At 36.6% G+C, this 20,789-nt stretch overlaps 1 protein-coding gene across 1 annotated transcript in view; it reads left to right on the top strand.

The window, feature by feature from the left end:
• Positions 1-20,789, top strand: part of FANCL (FA complementation group L) — a 78,641-nt gene that overhangs the window by 2,123 nt on the left and 55,729 nt on the right. Inside the window, exons 2-3 of the mRNA XM_053587547.1 lie at positions 13,328-13,386; positions 15,409-15,469. Coding sequence (XP_053443522.1) covers positions 13,328-13,386; positions 15,409-15,469 — 120 coding nt within the window. The remainder of the gene's footprint in view (positions 1-13,327; positions 13,387-15,408; positions 15,470-20,789) is intronic.

The raw sequence follows: 20,789 nt of genomic DNA, 5'->3' as shown, positions 1-20,789 counted from the left end.
AGGTACAATTAGCTGTGTGTCTCTTTAACTTGGAGTAGTTCTTCAGTTTGTCTTTGTTTTTTATGGATTGAGAGTTTGGGTTTTTATTAGGTAGGATGTACCTCAGTTTGGGTTTGACCATTTCTTCATTGAATTCAGAATATGCATTTTTTGGTAGGTATACTAAAGAAGGCATGTCCTTGTTAGGGCACGTAATGTCAGCTGGTTCCACTAATGATGATGTTAACTTTGATTACCTTGTTAAAGTATTCTCTGCTGGATTTTGTGGAGGTCTTCTGAGGCATCAAACTTTCACACCTACACTTCCCCCCTCAGTTTTAGCATCTGTTGACTTTGGCTTGAGTCAGTTATGTGATGATTTTTGTTAAGTAGTTAGCTAGATATGAGTAGGATGACGATACGTTTAAGCTGTTTTGGGCTGGTCTTGGTCAGGCTGACTAGAGCTATTATGGGACTGAAGCTGATTAAGACCTGGCAGGTGGGTGGTTTGCAAGACCTTGCAGGTGATATGTTTTAAGAACAGTTAATTAAGACCCTAGGAGACTTCCAAGAAGCAGCTGATACTCCTTAAAGTTGTGTATAAAACCCAGAGGCTGTGTTTTCCATGGTATCTGCAGTCACTAGGATGAGGTCCGGTGCACGTGCAGGCCATTAACTTTTTTTTTTTTTTTTTTTAAACTTTACTTGTTTTCTTCAATTATTTTGGTGATTACCTGGAACCACCTTGCTGCTCTTAACAGTTACCGAATGTTGATGAACTAACTCCATCATTCCTTCTGTATTTATGATGATTGGCAGCTTACTATAAGGAGTGTATTTCTCTTCTTTCTTATTTATGTTAGAATGGACACATGGATTTAAAAAAAATTACTTAATTGATTTTAACTATTACTTTATTTGATGTTTCATTTGGCTGAGATTTGTCCAGTGAGAGTACATTTTTATGTATTTAAATTGTTTAGGCCTTTGCATTTTCCTCTCATTGTTTTAAAATATCTTATAGATGCTGACATATTGTTTTATCATCATTTCTTAGAAGTTATATAACTTCAATTTGTAGTTAAACAACAACTCTGTATGTAGGAGCTGTGAGCCGTGTGACGCCACGGCACTCTACCCGAGGGCGGTACAGTGAGACTCTGTCTCTACAAAAAAAAAAAATAAATAAATAAAAAAAAAAAAAAAGGTTTTAAAAATTTTCTCACAGAAGGTCTTTTCTGATTTTTAATTTTATTATTTCTAGTTTTATTGTATGATAGACAGTATTTGTAAAAAAAAAATATCTATTCTGTGGAACTTACTGGTACTTTTTTCCTCTGACCTAATACATGATCTATTTTTTTTTTTTTTTTGAGAATGATTCATGTGTAATTAAAAAGAAGGTACATGCTATATTTTCAATTATTAGGTTATGTCTTTCTCTTTGCATGAACTTGATGGTTTGTGTCCTTTAAGACATTTGTTTATTTTATCCAGATTTTTAATTTATTGGCTTCAAGTTATTTATAATACTCCTTATTGTCCTTTTAACATTTTTAGTATTTGTAATGATACTCCCTGAATTGATTATCTTTTGCTGCATAACTAATTATTCTAAACCTTGTTCTTACAGTTTCTGAGGAATAGCAATTTGGGAGACTCTTACATGGTTGTTCATTGTTTTTTTTTTTTTTCCACCCACTGAGTGAGTTTCCCTCTAGGGATAGGTGCATGCTACCAGGCTTGGCTAATTTATTTATTTATTTATAGCGACATGGTCTCAGTATTTTGCCCAAGTTGGTTTTGAACTCCTGGCCTCAAGTGATCCAACCCCCTTAAGCCTCCCAAAGTGCTAGGATTATAGGTGTGAACCACTTTGCTCACCCTAGATGGTGGTTCTTTTTTTTTTTGAGACAATCTCTCAAGCTGTCACCCTGGGTAGAGTTCTGTGGCCATGGAGCTACAGCTCACAGCAATCTCAAACTCTTGGGCTTAAGCAGTTCTCTTACCTCAGCCTCCCAAGTAGCTGGGACTACAGGCATCCACCACAACACCCAGCTAGTTTTTTTTGTTTTTTTGGTTGCAGTTGTCATTATTGTTTTAGCAGGCCTGGGCTGGGTTCAAATCCGCCAGCCTCAGTGTATATGGCTGGTGCCCTATCCACAGAGCTATGATGGTGGTTCTTAATCAGAGTCTCTTATGATCTGGCAATTAAAATGTTTGCCAAGACTTGTTATCTAAAGGCTTAGCTAGGGTAGGAGGATTTGCTTCCAAGATTGCTCATTGACACAACTATTGGCTAGAGGCCTCAGTTCCTCACCACATAGCCTTCCATGGTGTTGTTTAACTGTCAACTCAGCATGGCAGCTAGCTTCCCCTGAGTGTGATATATTAGAGAGATAAGCTGAAAACTGTACGATGTCTTTTATTCCTTAGGCTCTGAAATCACACATATTTACTTCTGTTTTATCCTATGATATTTGTTAGAAGCAAGTTTCCAAGTCTAGTCCATATTCAAAAGGAAGGAGATAAGGCACCACTTCTAAAGGTAGATGTTAAATAATTACCGGATAGATGTTAAAATAGTTCCCATTCCATTCCTGAATAGGTAATTTTATTGTCTCTTTTTCCTGATGCATCTGAATAGAGATTTATAAATTTTATTGATATCTTCAAAGAACCTCCTTTTGGTTTCATTGATTTTTTTCTATTATTTTTCTGTTTCTATTTCATTGATTTTTCATGTTAAGTTTTCTAGTTTCTTCAGATAGATGGAAGATTAGATCATTGATATGAAACTTCTCTTCCTTTTTCTTCTTTTTTTAAAGATGAGCTCTCGCTCTGTCACCCAGGCTGTAGTGCAGTGGTGCAATCATAGTTCACTGCATAGTTCACTGAACCCATCTCTTGGGTTCAAGTGATGCTCCTGTCTCAGCCTCCTGATAGCTAGGACTACAGGTGTACACCACCATACCCAGCTAATCTTTTCTAATACAGATCTTTAGTGCTTTAAATTTTCTTCTAAGCACTGGTTTGGCTTTATCACACAAATTTTGGTATGCTATAGCTTGTTTTTATTCAGTTCCAAGTGGTTTTCAATTTTTACCTTGATCCATGGCTGGCTTAGAAATCTGATTTACCTTTCTAAATATTTGGGGGATTTTCTAGATATCTTTGTTGTTGATTTATAGTTTAATTTCCTGTTGGTCACAGAACATAACTTTTATAATTTGAACTCTCTTACATTTATTGAGACTTACTTATGGCCCAGAATTAAGTCTGTCTTGGTAAAGGTTTTATGTATACTTGAAAAGAATGTATATTCTCTTGCTGTTTGGTATTGTATGAAGAGTAGATCAGGTTGTTTTATAGTGCTATTCAGATTTTCTATATGCTCAGTGATTTTTTTTTTTTGTCTACTTGTTCTGTTGATAATGGTGAGTGTTGAAATCTCCAGCAATAGTTGTTGATTTTTCAATTTCTACTTTCATTTCTATCATTTATTGCTTCCTTTATTTTAGAGTTCTGTTATTAGGTACATAAACTTTTAGGATTCTTAAACACTCTTGAATTGCCTCCTTTAGGATTATGAAATTCCTGTTGGCCTGAAGTCTGTATTTTATGATATTAATAATATAGTGACTCCAGCTTTCTTTCTTTTTTTTTTGAGACAGAGCCTCAAGCTGTCACCCTGGGTAGAGTACTGTGGCATCACAGCTCACAGCAACCTCCAACTCCTGGGCTTAAGCGATTCTCTTGCCTTAGCCTCACAAGTAGCTGGGACTACAGGTGCCCGCCACAATGCCTGGCTATTTTTTGGTTGTAGTTGTCGTTGTTTGGTGGCCTGGGCTGGATTCGAACCTGCCAGCTCTGGTGTATGTGGCTGGTGCCTTGAGTTACAGGTGCTGAGCCTGTTCTTTTTTTTCTTTTTTTCCAGGCAGACTTTCACTCTGTCACCTGGGTTAGAGTGCAGTGACATTATTTTAGCTCACTGCAATCTCAAAATTCCTAGGCTCCAGTGATCCTCCTGCCTCAACCTCCTGATGTTGACATGCCACCAACCCAGCTAATTGGTTACTGGCATGCCACCACACCCAGCTAATTTTCTACTTTTTGTAGAGATGGGATCTCACTGTTGCTCAGGCTGATCTCAAACTCTTAACCTCAAGCAATCCTCCCATCTTGGGCCTCCCAGAGTGCTAGGATTGCGTGTGTGAGCTCCCCTGCCCTGCTCCAGCTCTCTTTTGATTGGTGATACCATAGTTTATCTTTTTCTAGTCTTTATTTTAAGCCTGTTTATGTTTGTGTATTTAAAAGGAGTTTCTTCTGGACTTTTCTTCTTCATTCAGTCTGACAAACCATTTTACTTGGGAATATTTAGGCCATTTACATTTAATGTGAATATTGATATGGCTGTGTTTAATTTTATTATCTTAATTTTTTTTCTATTTGACAGTATATGTACTTTTCTATTTTTCCTATTTTTCTGCATTTTAAATTAGTTGTGTTATTTTTTGTAATTCTGTTCTCTTTGGTCAGCTTGTTAGCTGTATTGTTTAAGGACATACATGTTAAACCTATCATTGTTTATTTTTAAGTAATATTAAGATTCCATTATGTGTATATGTGTTACTGGTTTATCAGCTGTATATTTTTGTCTCTTGTTCTCTGCTTTCCGGTGTACCACTTCCCTTATAAGAATTTTCCATTTACAGAACTTTTTATGCAATCTTTAGATTTATATAAAAATTAAGTAGATGGTACAGAGAGTGCTCATATACCATCATCTTCCTCCATAGCATAGTTTACCCTATTAATTATCTTAATGTTAGTGTGGTACTTTTGTTATCATTAATGAACTGATATTGGTGCATTGTTGTTAACTAAAGCCCATAGTTTAGTAAGATTTCCTTAGGTTTACCTAATGTCTTTTTTTCTGTTTTAGGATTCCATCCAAGATACCACAGTCAAGATGTTCTTGACTGTTGACAGTTTCTTAGATTTTCCTTGTTTTTGATAACCTTGACTCCTTTATGATTATAAAATGACCCCCTTATTGAGAAGTACTAGTCTAATATATTATAGGATATTCTTCTATTAGAATTTGTCTGATGTTTTTCTCATTATTAGACTGGGGTTGTGGGTTTTGGGAAGGAAAGTCACAGAGTTAAAGTGCCATTTGTTTCATTATGTCAGGGGTACAATCAATATCACTTACGAATGTTGATCTTGATTTGGGTCACCTGGCTGAAGTAGTGTTTATTAGGCTTCTCTACAGTAAAAGTCACTCTTTTTTCTTCCCTTTCCATACTGTACTCTTTGGAAGGAAGTCATTATGAGCATCCCTCACTTAAAGAGTGGGGAATTATACTCTCTTTCTTTTAGGGTGAAGTATTTATATAATTTATCTGGGATTCTGCATGGGAGATTTGTTTATCATCTTCTATTAATTCAATCTTTTGTTTATATCAATATGAGCTTACGATATTTATTTTAAACTTTTGAGTTATAATCCAGTAGTACTTTGTTACTCAAATTGTTCCAGCTTTGGCAATCAATTGTCCTTTAATAATATTTAAAATATTAGAAGGGAATTCTGGGAAGATGGCCGACTGGTAGCAACCTTCGCCAGAGGCTCCTGAGGAAAGGAAGTATAACTGAATGGAACCAGACTCTACGAAGCCAAAGACGGGGAGCTGAGCCAAGAAAGAAGTTCGGCAAGCTGTAACCCCAAGGAATAGCATTTAAGAAAATAAATTACAGGTAGAAAGTCTATTGACTAGAGGATGGGGAGACCCCTCCCCCAAACAGGAGGCCTGCCACAGGCTATCTGTGAACAAGAAGGGAACAAAAGACCTCTCTCATTTTACCTCGCTGGAGAGAGCCACTAAGCTCCAGGTCTCTTTCTCCAGGGAAGTCGACTGGGGTGTGTGTGTGTCACGGTGGCCACTTATGAACCTAGACACCACCGTGCCAGGCATAAAATTGAACAGATATTTTTCCCCACAAGTCCGAACTCCCACTCCACCCTTTCCCCCTTGCATGGTGGTCGAAGTTATGCCCCCTCCAGAGCATAGAGTGTTTGGTCTTGTCCTGAGAGACCTGGGCATAGTGTGGACAGCCAGCCATTAGGACAGAATCTGTGACTAACGAGAAGAAGGAGGGTGTGGGAAGAAAGGGACACTCAGAGGGAGGAGGAGCAGTCCCCTGGTTATGACTATGCCTGGCCAGTGGTAGTGTTGACCCTCAGTTCGGGTTTTGTCTGGCGGGACAGGGAGCAGAAGCCCCAGCTTCGACAGAAGCCCACAGTAGGAGATTGGTTGCCCTGTGTGGACTGAGTTTGGCAGACAGGGCTGGTCCCTGTTGGGCCTGCGAGCAGAGGCTTGATAGGCATGGACTGCGACCGGAGAGCAAGGGCGTGGTCTCCTGATTTCAACAGAACACTCTAGCAGTGGCTTACTGGGTGTGAACCAAGACCTGAGGACTAGGGCGCACTCTTCTGCCTCCAGCAGGGCTGGTGAGCAGAGGCTTACCAGGTGAGGACTGAGACCTGCGGGTGGAGTGTGATGCCCTGACTCTAACAGAGCCTGTGAACAGAGGCTTGCCAGGCAGTGGACTGAGACTGGCAGGTGGGGCGTGGTCCCCTGACTCCAACTGGTCTGGCAAGCACTACTCCAGACCCTAATCCAGTGGATGGACTGGGACTGGTGGGTGGAGGTGTTGCCCCTGGCTCCAGCTAGGCCTGTGAGCAGAGAAGGAGACAATATTGTGGACTGAGTCTGGCGGGTGGGAGTGTGGATCCCTGGCTCCAGTTGTGCTTTGAATTCCTTTGCTTTGAATTGTCCTGGAATCCCTCTCTGTTAGGCAGGGTTTGCATTGCCAGAGACAATTTGGTTGGAACCTGTGTCTAGGGCTTTCCACTCTGGGACATTCTGAGGTTGACCTTTGAAGTTCTGTAGTGGAAAAGAATGAAGGGTGGGGGCTGGGAGCTACAGCTGTTTGTATCTCTTCACAGTTGAGATTTAAATCTAATAGTGTGGTTTCTTAGGATAGGGTAGAAGTTGGCTGATATCGAAACAGCTAGCCTGCACTATCTCACCAAGTACGTCCTCAGAGTCTCTTGCCAAAACTCTGAAAGGGGCTTTTGTAAGGTTGTAGGAGATAAGCCACAATTACAAAACCTAGAGCATTGGTAAGGAGCTATCTCTACTACCTGGGAACCCCAATTCAATCTCACCCTACCAGTTCTAATAACCAAACAGTGAAAAATATACATGGTGCGGACCCAACAGAAGAACTCTGGCAACATGAATAACCAGAGTAGATCAACCCCCCCCCCCAAGATGTGACAAATGAGATACAACTGAAGATGCCATGCATAGATAAAGGCAGCAATGTCAGAAACCGAATTCAGAATATGGAATCCAAATAAGATAAATAGAATGGAAGAAATGATGGAAATTGAATTCCAAAGAGTAGTTCTAAAGTTGGCTCAAGAAATTAATGAATTCAAAGCCCAAGTCACCAAAGATATGGACATGTTTTAAGAGATAGCAGAGCTCAGGGAAATGAAAAAGCTAGTTGAGGAACTCCAAAATATGGTAGAATCCCTCAGTAATAGAGTTGACCAGGCAGAAGAAAGGATCTCTGAAACTGAGGACAAAGCTTTTGAACATTGCCAAACACTCAAAGAGGCAGACAAATGGAGAGCAAAAACTGATCATTCCCCGAGAGAGTTGTGGGATCACTCCAAAAGATCAAACACTCGTCTTATAGGAATTCCCGGAGGAGAAGAGGTGCAGATGCTCTACTCCAAGAGATTTTGGAGGAGAATTTCCCAAACATTGCAAGAGATACAGAACTTCAGATAGCAGACAGTTTCAAACCCCCAGCAAGACTCAATCCAAATAAAGTATCTCCTAGACACATTGTAATTAACTTTGCCAAAGTTAAGATGAAGGAGAAAATTCTGCAAGCAGCCAGACATAAGGAAAGCATCACCTACAAAGGCAGAAATATCAGAATAACTGCATATTTCTCAGCCAAAATGTTTCAAGCCAGAAGAAGATGGTCATCAACTTTCAATCTCTTAAAACAACTTCCAACCCAAGATCCTCTATCCAGCTAAATGGAGTTTCAATTGTGATGTAGAAATTAAATACTTTAATGACATAGACATGTTGAAGAAATTTGCCATAATTAAACCAGCTCTCCTGCATATTCTCAGACCTATCCTCCACAACGACCATCACAGTGCTCTACCTCCAAAGTAAACTCACCCAGAAATTTTTTGAACACAACCCAACTTCCACAGGGGTGAAAGGATTAAAATTGTCCACTGGACATCCGAAAATCATGACACCCAAAACGCAACCAGGCTTATCAATTCTCTCAATTAATGTGAACAGTTTAAATTGTCCTCTAAAGAGGCACAGGCTGGCTGACTGGATACATAAACTCAGACCAGATATCTGCTGTATACAAGAAGAGATGGACTTGTATAATACAGGCAAATGGAAACCAGAAAAAAGCAGGGGTTGCAATTTTAGTAGCAGATACAATTGGCTTTGAACCAACAAAGATAAAGATAAGGAAGTTCACTACATATTTGTCAAGGGAAACACCCAACATGAACAGATTTTGATAATTAACATTTATGCACCCTACCAGAATGCTCCTCAATTTATAAAGCAGACCTTAATGGATATGAACAACTTGATATCTTCCTGCACTATAATAGTTAGAGATTTGAACACCCCTTTGATAGTTTTGGATAGATCCTCCAAGAAGAAACTGAATAAAGAAATATTAGAGTTAAACCTGACCCTGGAACAAATGGACTTTACAGACCTCTACAGAACATTTCACCCTAATAAAACTGAATATAGGCTTGGAGCCTGTGGCTCAAGTGGCTAAGGTGCCAGCCACATACACCTGAGCTGGTGTGTTTGAATCCAGCCCAGGCTGGTCAAACAATGAGGGCTGCAACCAAAAAATGGCTGGGAATTGTGGCAGGTGCCTGTAGTCCTAGCTATGTGGGAGGCGGAGGCAGGAGAATCACTTGAGCCCAGGAGTTGGAGGTTGCTGTGAGCTGTGATGCTGTAGCACTCTACCCAGGGCGACAGCTTGAGGCTCTGTCTCAAAAAAGAAAAACAAAAAAACCAACTGAATACGCAGTCTTCTCATCAGCCCACAGGTCATCCTCCAAAATAGATCATATCCTAGGACACAAGTCTAACCTCAGCAAATTTAAAAGTATTGAAATTATTCCTTGTATCTTTTCAGACCACCATGGAATAAAAATTGAACTCAACAGCAATGGGAATCTCCATACTCAAAGTCCTGGAAGCTAACTAATCTTAGGCTGACTGATATCTGGGTCAAAGGCGAGATTAAGAAGGAAATCATCAAATTTTTGGAACTAAATGGTAATGAAGACATAGATTATCAAAACCTGTGGGATAGTGCAAAGGCAGTTCTAAGGGAAATTTATAGCATTGGAAGCCTTTTTCAAGAAAACAGAAGGAGAGGAAGGCAACAACTTAATGGATCATCTCAAGCAACTGGAAAAGGAAGAACATTCCAACCCCAAACCCAGCAGAAGAAAAGAAATAACCAAAATTAGGGCAGAATTAAATGAAATTGAGAACAAAAGGATCATTCAGAAGATCAATGAAACAAAAAGTTGATTTTTTGAAAAAATTAACAAAATTGATAAACCTTTGGCCAACCTAACCAGAAATAGAAAGGTAAAATGTCTAATATTGTCTATCAGAAATGAGAAAGGAGAAATAACAATAGATGCTTCAGAAATTCAAAAAATCCTCAGTGATTACTACAAAATCTCTATTCCCAGAAATTTGAAATTCTGAAGGAAATGGACCAATACCTGGAAGTACGCCACCTTCCTAGACTCCACCAGAAAGAATTAGAAATCTTGAATAGACCTATATTAACCACTGAAATAGTATCATCAATATGAAATCTCCCTAAAAAGAAAAATCTAGGACCAGATGGCTTCACATCTGTATTCTGTCAAACCTTTCAAGAGGAACTAGTACCTATGTTATACATTTTCCAAACCATACAAAAAGAAGGAATACTTCCCAACACATTCTATGAAGCAAATATCACCCTGGTACCCAAACCAGGAAAGGATCCAGCAAAGAAAGAAAAATTATAGACCAATATCATTAATGAATATCGATACAAAAATGTTCAATAAGATCTTAGCAAATAGGATTCAACAACACATCAAAAAAATTATACATCCTGATCAAGTTGGTTTTATTCCAGGGTTCCAGGGTTGGTTCAACATATGCAAATCTATAAATATAATACATCATGTCAATAAAATAAACACAAACTATATGATTCTCTCAATGACGCAGAAAAAGCCTTTGATAATATCCAGCATCCTTTCATGATCAGAATTGTTCAGAAAATAGGCATAGAAGGGACATTTCTTAAGCTGATAGAGGCCATTTACAGCAAACCCACAGCCAATATTATATTGAATGGTGTAAAATTGAAAACATCTCCACTCCGATCAGGAATGAGGCAAGGATGCCTACTGTCTCCATTGCTATTTAACATAGTAATGGAAGTCTTAGCTATCACAGTCAGGCAAGAGAAGGCTATCAGGGGTATCCAAATAGGGTCAGAGGAGATCAAACTCTCGCTCTTCGCTGATGACATGATTCTATACCCTGGAAAATCCTAGGGACTCAACTTCAAAACTCTGGATTTCTCCCTTATTTTTAAAGACTAAAGCTCACTTTTCTCATCTGGCCAGTTGTCCTTTTGCTATATGGATTTCCAGAGATATAATTTTAACTATTTTAAATATTCTTCTCTATTATTGTTTTCCTTTATAAGATGATTTCTAATTATTTGTGTGTGTGTATGTGTGTGTGTGTATGTATATATATTTTTGCCTGTTTTTTACTTCAGCTGCTTTTCTATGGTGGTCTTTATTTTTTCTTCTCTTTTACTCATTTGGTAATTTTCTTTTCTTTTCCCCTTATGACATTTTTATTTAATTTTGTTCTCTCTTGGGTACCTTTTTAAATTTCTTCTTTGATGTTAATATAATATCGTCTTTTTCTCTATTTTCCTACCTTGGGTTTAATCTGTTCATTCATTTCTTCCCTTTTTTCCTCTCTCTCTTTTTTTTATTTTTATAATTTTTGGTCTTAGTTTTTGAATGTCTGAATCTGGGTATAAATGGTCACTTTATGATATTTAACTCAGTATTGTAATTTGTTTATGGTCTGGGTTTTGTTCAGATGGGGCTGTCATCACCTGAAATGTTTTCATTTTAATTTTCTGGGGTTTTTTTGTATCATAATAGCTTCACATTGATACAGACAATATCTTTGTGTTTGCGATTCTGTTTATAATGGTTTATAAAATTCCTAGTTCAAGAATACCCTCTTCTGTTGGTGAAGCAAAGTACAACTTATTTAATGGATGAATTTGCAGGAGCTGCTGGAGGGAGGTGTTGTGCATTTTTATTCTTTTATTATCTAAGAGCCTAAGTTTCCCACTCTTTCTTCTTTTTCCTTCTAACATCCAATTTCCAAAAGGTGTCTCTACTTTACCTCCCTCATCTTCTATCCATAGAGCATTCATTTCCAAGACTGGCTCATTGACTTTAGTGTTCACATGAAGTCTCTTCATTGTTGTCAGTGTCCTTATCCACCGAATTATTATTATTATTTTTGCACTTAGTGCAAATCCCCACCCTTTTCTCTTAGATGCATTTTTTTCTAACCCTCTTACCGCTCTAAAAGGACTTGCTGTGGGAGTTCCAGAGTAGGCTCTACTGAAAAGTGGATTATATTTTTCTTCTTACAGAGAATTTGAAGACTATAGTGTACCCTGTCTTCTGGCTGAAAACATGGGATTTTTTGTGGTTTTACTTGTTATAACTATTAATGTGTATGTGTGTGTGTGTGTATATATATATATATATATGTTAGGGAACTGTTAGTACTTGTATTTCCTATAAGCCTGGAAAATCTCCTTTTGCAGAAAAATTATAATTACTTGTTAGACGCTTTAACTAAAAATATAATTTGGACATTTTCTTGACTCAGAAATATATTTGGCATGTGACACGGCATTTGACCTTTTAAAATGGCTTGGTTTTGCAAATAAGGGACTTGAGAATTTTATTCTTTCAGATAGTAGCACAAATTTCTATAGAAGAATAGTTTTACTATTTTTCATGTAAATTGTAAATTCCAGATTGTTCTTACACCTATGGATGGGATGTCTGTGAAGTTAGGTTAAAGGTACTACATAATACTTTTTACGGCTTTAATGAAATAGTGAATTATTGTTACTTGACCTTTTGAAAAGGTCAGTAGTACATTTTGTTTCATTTTTTTAAAGGACATTTAAATGTAATGAAAGTCAGAACTGTAATATTACCATGAAAGTAAAGGTTATGGGGTACATTTAATTGTGTTCCTCTGTTTTTGAAACTGCTTTGAGGGAGACTGTGCTAAAATCCACATGGTAATTATTTTCTGAGAATTTTATTACTCTTTCATTTTATTCTGTTGGAGTAAAAGATTACATTTCTGTTTGTCTTTTTCTGCTTATTTTTACTCAAATTTCATGTGTGTTTTCTTATTTGAGTTACAAAGTTTAAACTGCTTACCTATTCACTCACTTTCCCAAGAAAGTAAAATTGAATGTATTTCTCAGAAGTTTTTCCTGTCCTTAGAAAAATCCTGAATAAAATTCTGTATGTTCAAATGTATAACTAGCTTCATATGTGATTGATTTTATTTAATAAAGGTTCACTAGTTTGGGAGAATTAAATACACTCTAATTTAGCAAAGTATTTCTCTTATGTCGGTATATTTAATTGTACAACTAAATAGATTTATTAAAATTTAAAAAGTTGAAACATGAATTGTAACATTATATTTCCTTATTTCATATTTTGATTTTTCCTTCCATTTTAAGGTAATTGTAGGAATTTCCGTTTTCATTAATTTATTTCCTAAGAAATGACATTTAAATTTCTTCTATATATCTAATATTAACAATTTTGAAATATTTCTTGTGACTTTCTCTTTAATAACAAAGTCCTGTCTTAGTGCTTTGATTTCCCAGTAATTAAAAAGTTTCTGACAGACATTTTTGAGTTATTTCTGCTCAAATGTAATACTTTGTTGCTTGATTTTTAACAAATATAAAGATTAGGATAAATTTGATACTGTTTAGAAAAGAAAGGAAAACATGGCCTTTTCTTAGTGATTTGGTGTTTAATTTCTCTTAGCATTAAGTGAAAGATGAAAATTTGAGTGAATCTTTTCAATATTTTTCACAGGAAAGAGACTTCCACCTTAAAATATTGCTGCCTGAAGATTTACAGATGAAGAATGCACGGTGATGTGTTTAGTTTTATATTAATACAGGCATTTTAGTTGGGCAGGTTAACCTAGCATAAACTCCAGAGACTAGAGTTTTGCCTAAAATGCCTATTAGTCAGTCAACTAGAAAGAAACATTTCTGATTTTCCTAAACTGATACAGCATTTGTAAATAGTTTTCCCTGGTACTAAAGTGCTTTTTAAAGTTAACACATTTGGGCGGTGCCTGTGGCTCAAAGGAGTAGGGCACCGGCTTGATATACCGGAGGTGGTGGGTTCAAACCTGGCCCTGGCCAAAAACGGCAAAAAAACCCCCAAAAAAGTTAAACACATTTAATTATCTAATTTTTTTTTTCATTTAAAGACATAAACAGCACCAAACAGGAGCATAAAAGTAGAATAAAAAAGGATTAGAAGACTTCTTTCCAACTTTTGACTCATATTATTTCTGTATATATTCATTGTATAGGAAGACGTCTGTCAGTTCAGTCTTGTTACAAATCAGGTACCAACAGAGAGTATTGGTTTAAATAACTAGTCAGTATGTGAGACTGAAATTTTAGGTACTGCCACATGTCTCCTTTCTCCTTCTGAATACCTCTGAGGAATAGTGGAGGAAAAGGAATTAGAGATATTTATGAGTAGAAGTGAGATCATTTTGTGACTGATTAGAAGTGTAGGTGAGAGGGAAAGAGGAGTGGAGGATGCTTTCAAGTTCCTGTTTCAGATCACTAAGCTATAGAAGAGATTACAGATGTAAGAAATGGAAGGGAGATTGTTTGAAGGCATCTCAGGTGTGAAATATCAAGAGGAACTATTTTGTAGGAACTAGTATGTGAAGCTTGGAGTAAAGATACATGGAAAAGTCACAGTAGGCATAGGATGTGAGGTATGCATAGCATGAATATGACTTTCTGGTGCCTGTCTGGGAAGTAAAAAGAGAAGGGCAATAACAGGACCTTGAGGGCATACCAACATTCAAAGGACTAAAGAGGAACAGTGTGGTCTCATCAGGCCAAATAAAGAGAACCTTATGGAAGGAATAGTTAACAGTGCCGAGTGTTGCAGAGAGATATGGTTAGTTATTAGTATGTTTTGTGGTAGAAAACAGATTGTGTTGGGTTTTAAACTGAATGAGTGGATAGAAAGGAAATGGAAAGAGTATAAACTACTTAATAGAGAAGCAATGGCTAGAGAACATTTAAAAGAAGAATTGTGATTTATTTTTTAAAGATAATATATAGTTGAGCCAGTTAATTCATTAAGGAGAAAGAAACTTACAGAATATAAATTAAGGATATCACAGTAAAACGATAATTTATGAATTGAAGTTACCAAGTTGATGGCAAGGAATGGAAAGCAGATTTGGAGAGGAGATTACCTGTGGACAGTTCAGAGAACTACTCTGCCATTAAGAGAGGAGATAGGGTAGATATTGGGGTTTGCAGATGAAGAATGGAAGGAGTTGTTGTGGTTTGAAAAGGCCAAGGTCAGTGAAAACTCATAGAAGCTTCCTACTTCTAGGTAAGTGAAAGTCAGTCCTTAGAAAAGTTACCAGCATTGAGAGTACAGCTGAGGCGAGCCAGTAAATGAATGAACATTAACCTATCACTACTTACACAATTAAAATTATGCATTCTTTTAGTAACAATAATCTGGAATTGGAAGATTACATTGTAACAAAACCTTTTCAAATAAAAGTTTGATATATTATGTTAAAAACTGTTTCTTTTTTAAAATCTATCTTGGAAGAATCTAATGCAATGGAAAACTTGCTTTGTATACATTAAAGATTTTAAAAGATTTACTGTTTGCCTGTCATTTACTGGTTGTAGTTATTTATATTTTGAAATAAATTAGTACCAACAATTTGAAGACAAAGCTTTCTACAGTATCAGTAAAATTTTATTAATTTGTCAAAATTATGTTTATGGTATTCTTTTGTATGTACATGCATGTTTACATTAGCATACAAATGTGTTTTTTTCCTTTTAATTCAGAATAATGAACAAAATGTTTTTGTTCCATTAAAATTTTAGATTACTATGTAGTTGGGAGCTGAGAGCAATACTGAGTGGATACCATGAAATAGTCCAACAGGTAAGTCCTTTTAAAAGGTTTATGTTTGAAGTGAGGGTAAGAAACTACTAATTTACTCTTCTTTTAAAGACCTGCTTTGCAAAATGTAACAAACTGGTTTAATAGTTACTGTGTTTTCTAGGTTTCATCTCTGTACACGAAGTATGGGAAGGATCCATATATTGTATATTAAGTGTTTTTTACTTCTGTATCCTCAGCATTTCTCTAGGCAGCATTTGTGTTGAAACTGATTTCCATCTTTGAGATGTTAGGCTCTTCAGATGCACTCACCTTTATCCATCACTTCTTGAGTGATTTTTCTGTTGAGACTGAATAGTGGTGATAGGAAAAAAAAAATGCAGACCCGTTTAGAGCTATACGATATTGGTAGCAAAAGTGGAGTTTAGCAATAGAAAAGGTGTGGTGGAAATCATTTAGGACCATGTATACTTGTGTAATGAGAGGAGATAAAGGCAGCTTAGGTGAGATACAGGCAGGATTAATTTAGTTAATGTTCAGGATCTGTTTGAATTTTCCTTCGAAGATTAGAGAAACTTAAAAAAAAAAATCACTGTTACTGAAGCAAAATAATGAAATAATAAAATGCCTCTTTTAGAAAAATGTTAGTAGAATTGCATTTCTTTTGATGCTTTATTCATTTGTATGTTTTTTTCTGATTTCCACTTTATCTTAAAGGCAGGTTATTATCTATGATAACTGACAGTGACTGTCACTTTCACATAAAGTATTACTAAGCCACAAAGAAGTACAGGAGATAAATTATTTGATTTATGGGATGTAGGCTGTTAACCTGGCAGTATAATTGCACAAATTTTTAAAGAGATTGTTTAAATTATATCTCTTTTTTCTTTCCACTCCCCACCTTCATTCCCTTGACTATTATGTTGTACGCTGAAGTTTAAGAAATGGTGTGTTGACATATGTAAATACCCTGAAAAAAGTTGTTAATAAAAACTAAGTATAATAGTAAGATCCATCACTCTGTTTTTCTCTACCAAGTCACCAAGAGGGTTCAGAAAACGTCCCATTTACTTAATTATCTCCCTCTGTCTTTCAGTTGGGTAGGTAGAATCTGGTATTCATTAGAGCAGTGGTTCTCAACCTTCCTAATGCCGCGACCTTTTAATACAGTTCCTCATGTCGTGGTCACCCCCAACCATAAAATCGTTTTCGTTGCTACTTCATAACTGTAATTTTGCTATTGTTACGAATCGTAATGTAAATATCTGATATGCAGGATGGTCTTAGGTGACCCCTGTGAAAGGGTTGTTCAACCCCCAAAGGGGCCGTGACCCATGGGTTGAGAACTGCTGCGTTAGAGTGTTTTATCTCCAAGTCCAGGTGAATATTACTATTCTTCCCTTGTATTGTTTTTAGTTTTAGTTAAGTATGGGCTAGGTGTCAGCAAACTTTTCTATAAATGACCAGGTAATAACTTGTGCAGGTGTAATGGACCGTAAGGTCTCTGTCATAACTACTCAACTCTACCCTTACAGTGTCACAGACAAGCAACCACCGATGAAGTAAATGAGTAAGTGTGAGTGCATGCCAGTGAAACTTTGTTTACAAAAACAGATACTGAACTAGATTTAGTCTCTGGGCTGTAGTTTCCAGATGCTTGATATAATTTATTATTTATCTGTAATAAACTAAGGGGAAGATATCATATAGAAGTTAACAATTTGTTTTACAAACATGCCCGCTCAAAACTGTGTCAAGATGTGAATCATATTGTTTGTGCATTGTTCACACAACTTTGAGTCTCATTTTTCTCATCTAAAAAGAGTAATCATGGCTGGGCATGGTGCCTCATGCCTGTAATCCTAACACTCTGGGAGGCGGAAGCGAGTTGATTGCTTGAGTTCAGGAGTTCTAAGACCAGCCTGAGCAAGAGCGAGACCCTGTCTCTCCTAAATAGAAAAAACAAACTGGGCATTGTGGCAGGCCTGTAGTCCCAGCTACTAGGAAGCCTAAAGCAAGAGGATCACTTGAGCCCAAGAGTTTGAGGTCGCTGTGAGTCATGATGATGGTATGACAATCTGCCCAGGCCAACAGAGTGAGACTCTTGTTTCAAAAGAAAAATAATAAAATAAATTAAAAGAGTAAACAAATTTATATATTGGTTTTGTTTAGCATTGTGTGGTGCTAGGGTAGTTCATCATAAAAAGCAAAAAGACTGTATTTTAATTTCAGGAAGACAAATGTTGTAGAGTTCTGTGTAAGAAAAGAATGTAAAACTTAAGAATTTTCTTTGCTTGCTTCGGTAGGTTTTTTAAAAAATATTAACCTTTTCAATTTAAATAGATTGAGGGGGTATGGTGGTTTTTTGTATGTGGTTGAATTACACTAGGCTTTTAATGTACCCATCACCTGAATAGTGTACATTGTACTCAATAGGCAATTTTTCATCCTGCACTCCCCTCTCAAGCTCCCTCTTCTGAGTCTCCGGTGTCTGTTCAGTCACTCTATGTGACCATGCATATCCATTGCTTAGCTCCCATTTACAAGTGAGAACATGTGAAAGGCATTTTTATTCTTTTTGATGGCTGAGTATTCTATGGGGGGTATGTGTGTATTAATATACACCACATTTTCTTTATCCACTCATCTGTTGGTGGGCACTTAGTTTGGGTCCATATCTTTGCAATTGTGAACTTTCCTGTCATAAACATACAGGTGCAGGTATCTTTTGTATGAAATGGCTTCTTTTCCTTAGGATAGGTACCCAGGAGCAGGATTGCTGTAACAAGTGGTAGGTCTGCTTTTGGTTCTTTTGAAACCTCCATACTGTTTTCCCCAGAGGTTGTACTAGTTACATTACCACCGACAGTGTATAAGTGTTCCATGTTCACTGCATCCATAACAAATTTTTTTTGACTTTTTGATAATGGCCATTCTGACAGGGGTAAGGTGGTATCTCACTGTAGTTTTAATTTGCATTTCCCTAGTGTTTAGTGATGCTGAATATTTTTTCATGTTTCTTGGCCATTTGTGTGTCTTCTTTTGAAAAAATGTCTGTTAATGTGTTTTACCCACTTTTTAATGGGATTTTCTTCTTGCTAATGTGAGTTCTGTATAGATTATGGATAATAAGCCTTTGTCAGATGTATAGATTGTGATTATTTTCTCCAGCAAGTTGTCTGTTTACTTTGTTGAGTAAATCTTCTGCTATGCAGAAGCCTTTTAGTTTAATTAAGTCTCATTCATTTAACAAAATGTTTTGCTACATTTGCTTTTGATGTATTAGTCATAAATTCCTTACCTATGCCAATGTTGAGGATAGTTTTTCTAGGTTTCCTTCTAATATTTTTATGGCTTCAGATCTTACATTTAAGTCCTTAATCCATCTTGAGTTAATCTTTGTGTATATGAGAGATAGGAATCCAGTTTAATTCTTCCAAATGAAGCTATCCAATTTTCCTAGCACCCTTTCTCAAATTGGGCATCTTTTGCCCAGTGTAAGCTTTTGTCTGCTTTATCATAGATCAGTTGTTGAGAAGTATTTGGCTTTATTTCTAGGTTCTTTATTCTGATCCCTTGGTCTGCATGTCTATACCAGTAACATGTTATTTTGTTTATTGTTGGCTTTTAGTATAAGCTTTGGGTATTTGTGTTCTGTTTTGGTTCCATATGAATTTTAGGCTGTTTTATATTACAGTTCTCTGAAAAATGATGTATTTTAATAAGAATTGCATTGATTCTGTAGATTACTTTGGGTAGTATGGACATTTTGACAATATTGATTCTTTTGATCCATGAGCATGGAATGGCTTTCCATTTACTATGTCATCTACAATTTCATTTTGTAGTTCTCTTATGGCTGAATATCATTATGGTTACCTTCAAAATACTCTTCTTGGGAAGCTATGCACTGGCAAGCAATTTTGGAACTCTTTTTTTCTGGAATGATCTTCAAAGCTATTGCTATATGGCACAAAGATATACAACCACAATAATGAGCATCACTCACCAAAATATCACCAAATGTCGACACAAACATAGCTGCGAGACACTATACCAAGGTTATGAAACCTTACTGAGTTGTTTGTACAGTTCTGCCAACATAAGTGCATGGTGGCAAGTTTGCAAACTTAATTGTCTAACCCGTAGGAATGCTACTGATTGGTGTAAATTGACTTTGTAACCTGAGACTTTAGTTAATTCCTTTACCTATTCCAGGAGTCTTTGGAGGAGACTTTTCTATGTACAACATCACATCAGCAAACCAGGATAGTTTGACCTCCTCTTTTCCAATTTGGTTGCCTTTATTTCTTTCTCTTGCCTGATTGCTGTGGTTAGGATTTCCAGTACTGTGTTGAATGGGAGGGGTGAAAGTGAGTGTTGTTGGCTTGTCAGTTCTTAGGGGGATGCTTTCAACTTTACCCTATTCAGTATGATATTGGCCATGAGTTTATCATAAATGGCTTTTAGTATTTTGAGGTATATTCATTCTGTGCCTAGTTTGTTAAGAGTTTTTATCATGAAGGGATGATAGATTTTATCAAATGGTCTTTCTGCCTATTGAGATGATCATATGGTTTTTATTCTTGTTTCTGTTTGTGTGGTGAATCACATATATTGATTTGCTTATGTTAAAACATCTTTTCATACCTGGGATGAAACCCACTTGATTTTGGTGAATTATTTTTTTGGTGTGTTGTTGAAATTGGTTTGCTAGTATTTTCTTGAGGATTTTGCATGTATATCTTCCTGGGGATACTGGTCTTCAGTTTTATTTGTGTGTGTGTGTCATTTTCTGGCATTGGTATCAAGGTGATACTGGCCTCATAGAATAAGTTAGGGAGGATTCCCTTGTTCTTGATGTTATAGAATACTATCTGCCACTTCCTTGTAGGTTTGGTAGACTTTGGCTTTGAGTCCATCTGGGCCTGGGCTTTTTGTTTGGAGATTTTTTTATTACTGATTCAATTCTTGCTACTTGATATTCATCCGTTTTTTTCTGGATTTAATCCTGGGAGGTTGTGTATTTTCAAAAATTTATCCATTTTCTTTATATTTTCTACCTTGTGTGCATAGAGGTGTTCAGAGTAGTATTGGAGGACTTCTGTATTTCTTTGGTGTCAGTTTGTAATGTATCATTGTTCATTTCTGATCGACCTTATTTGAATTTTGTCTCTTTTTGGTTAATCTAGTGAGTGGTCTGTTGATCTTGTTTATCTTTTCAAAGAATCAACTTTTATTTCATTTGTCCTTCGTACTTTTTGGTATGTGTGTAGGGGGTGTCAGTTTATTTAGTTCTGTCCTGCTCTTTGTTATTTCTTATCTTCTGCTAGCTTTGAGTTTGGTTTATTCTTATTTT

This window comes from Nycticebus coucang, chromosome 4 (genome assembly GCF_027406575.1).
Source record: "Nycticebus coucang isolate mNycCou1 chromosome 4, mNycCou1.pri, whole genome shotgun sequence".
NCBI classification, from domain to species: Eukaryota; Metazoa; Chordata; class Mammalia; order Primates; family Lorisidae; genus Nycticebus; species Nycticebus coucang.
The sequence above is the reverse complement of the archived record's forward strand: the minus strand, read 5'-3'. Positions and strand labels throughout refer to the sequence as shown.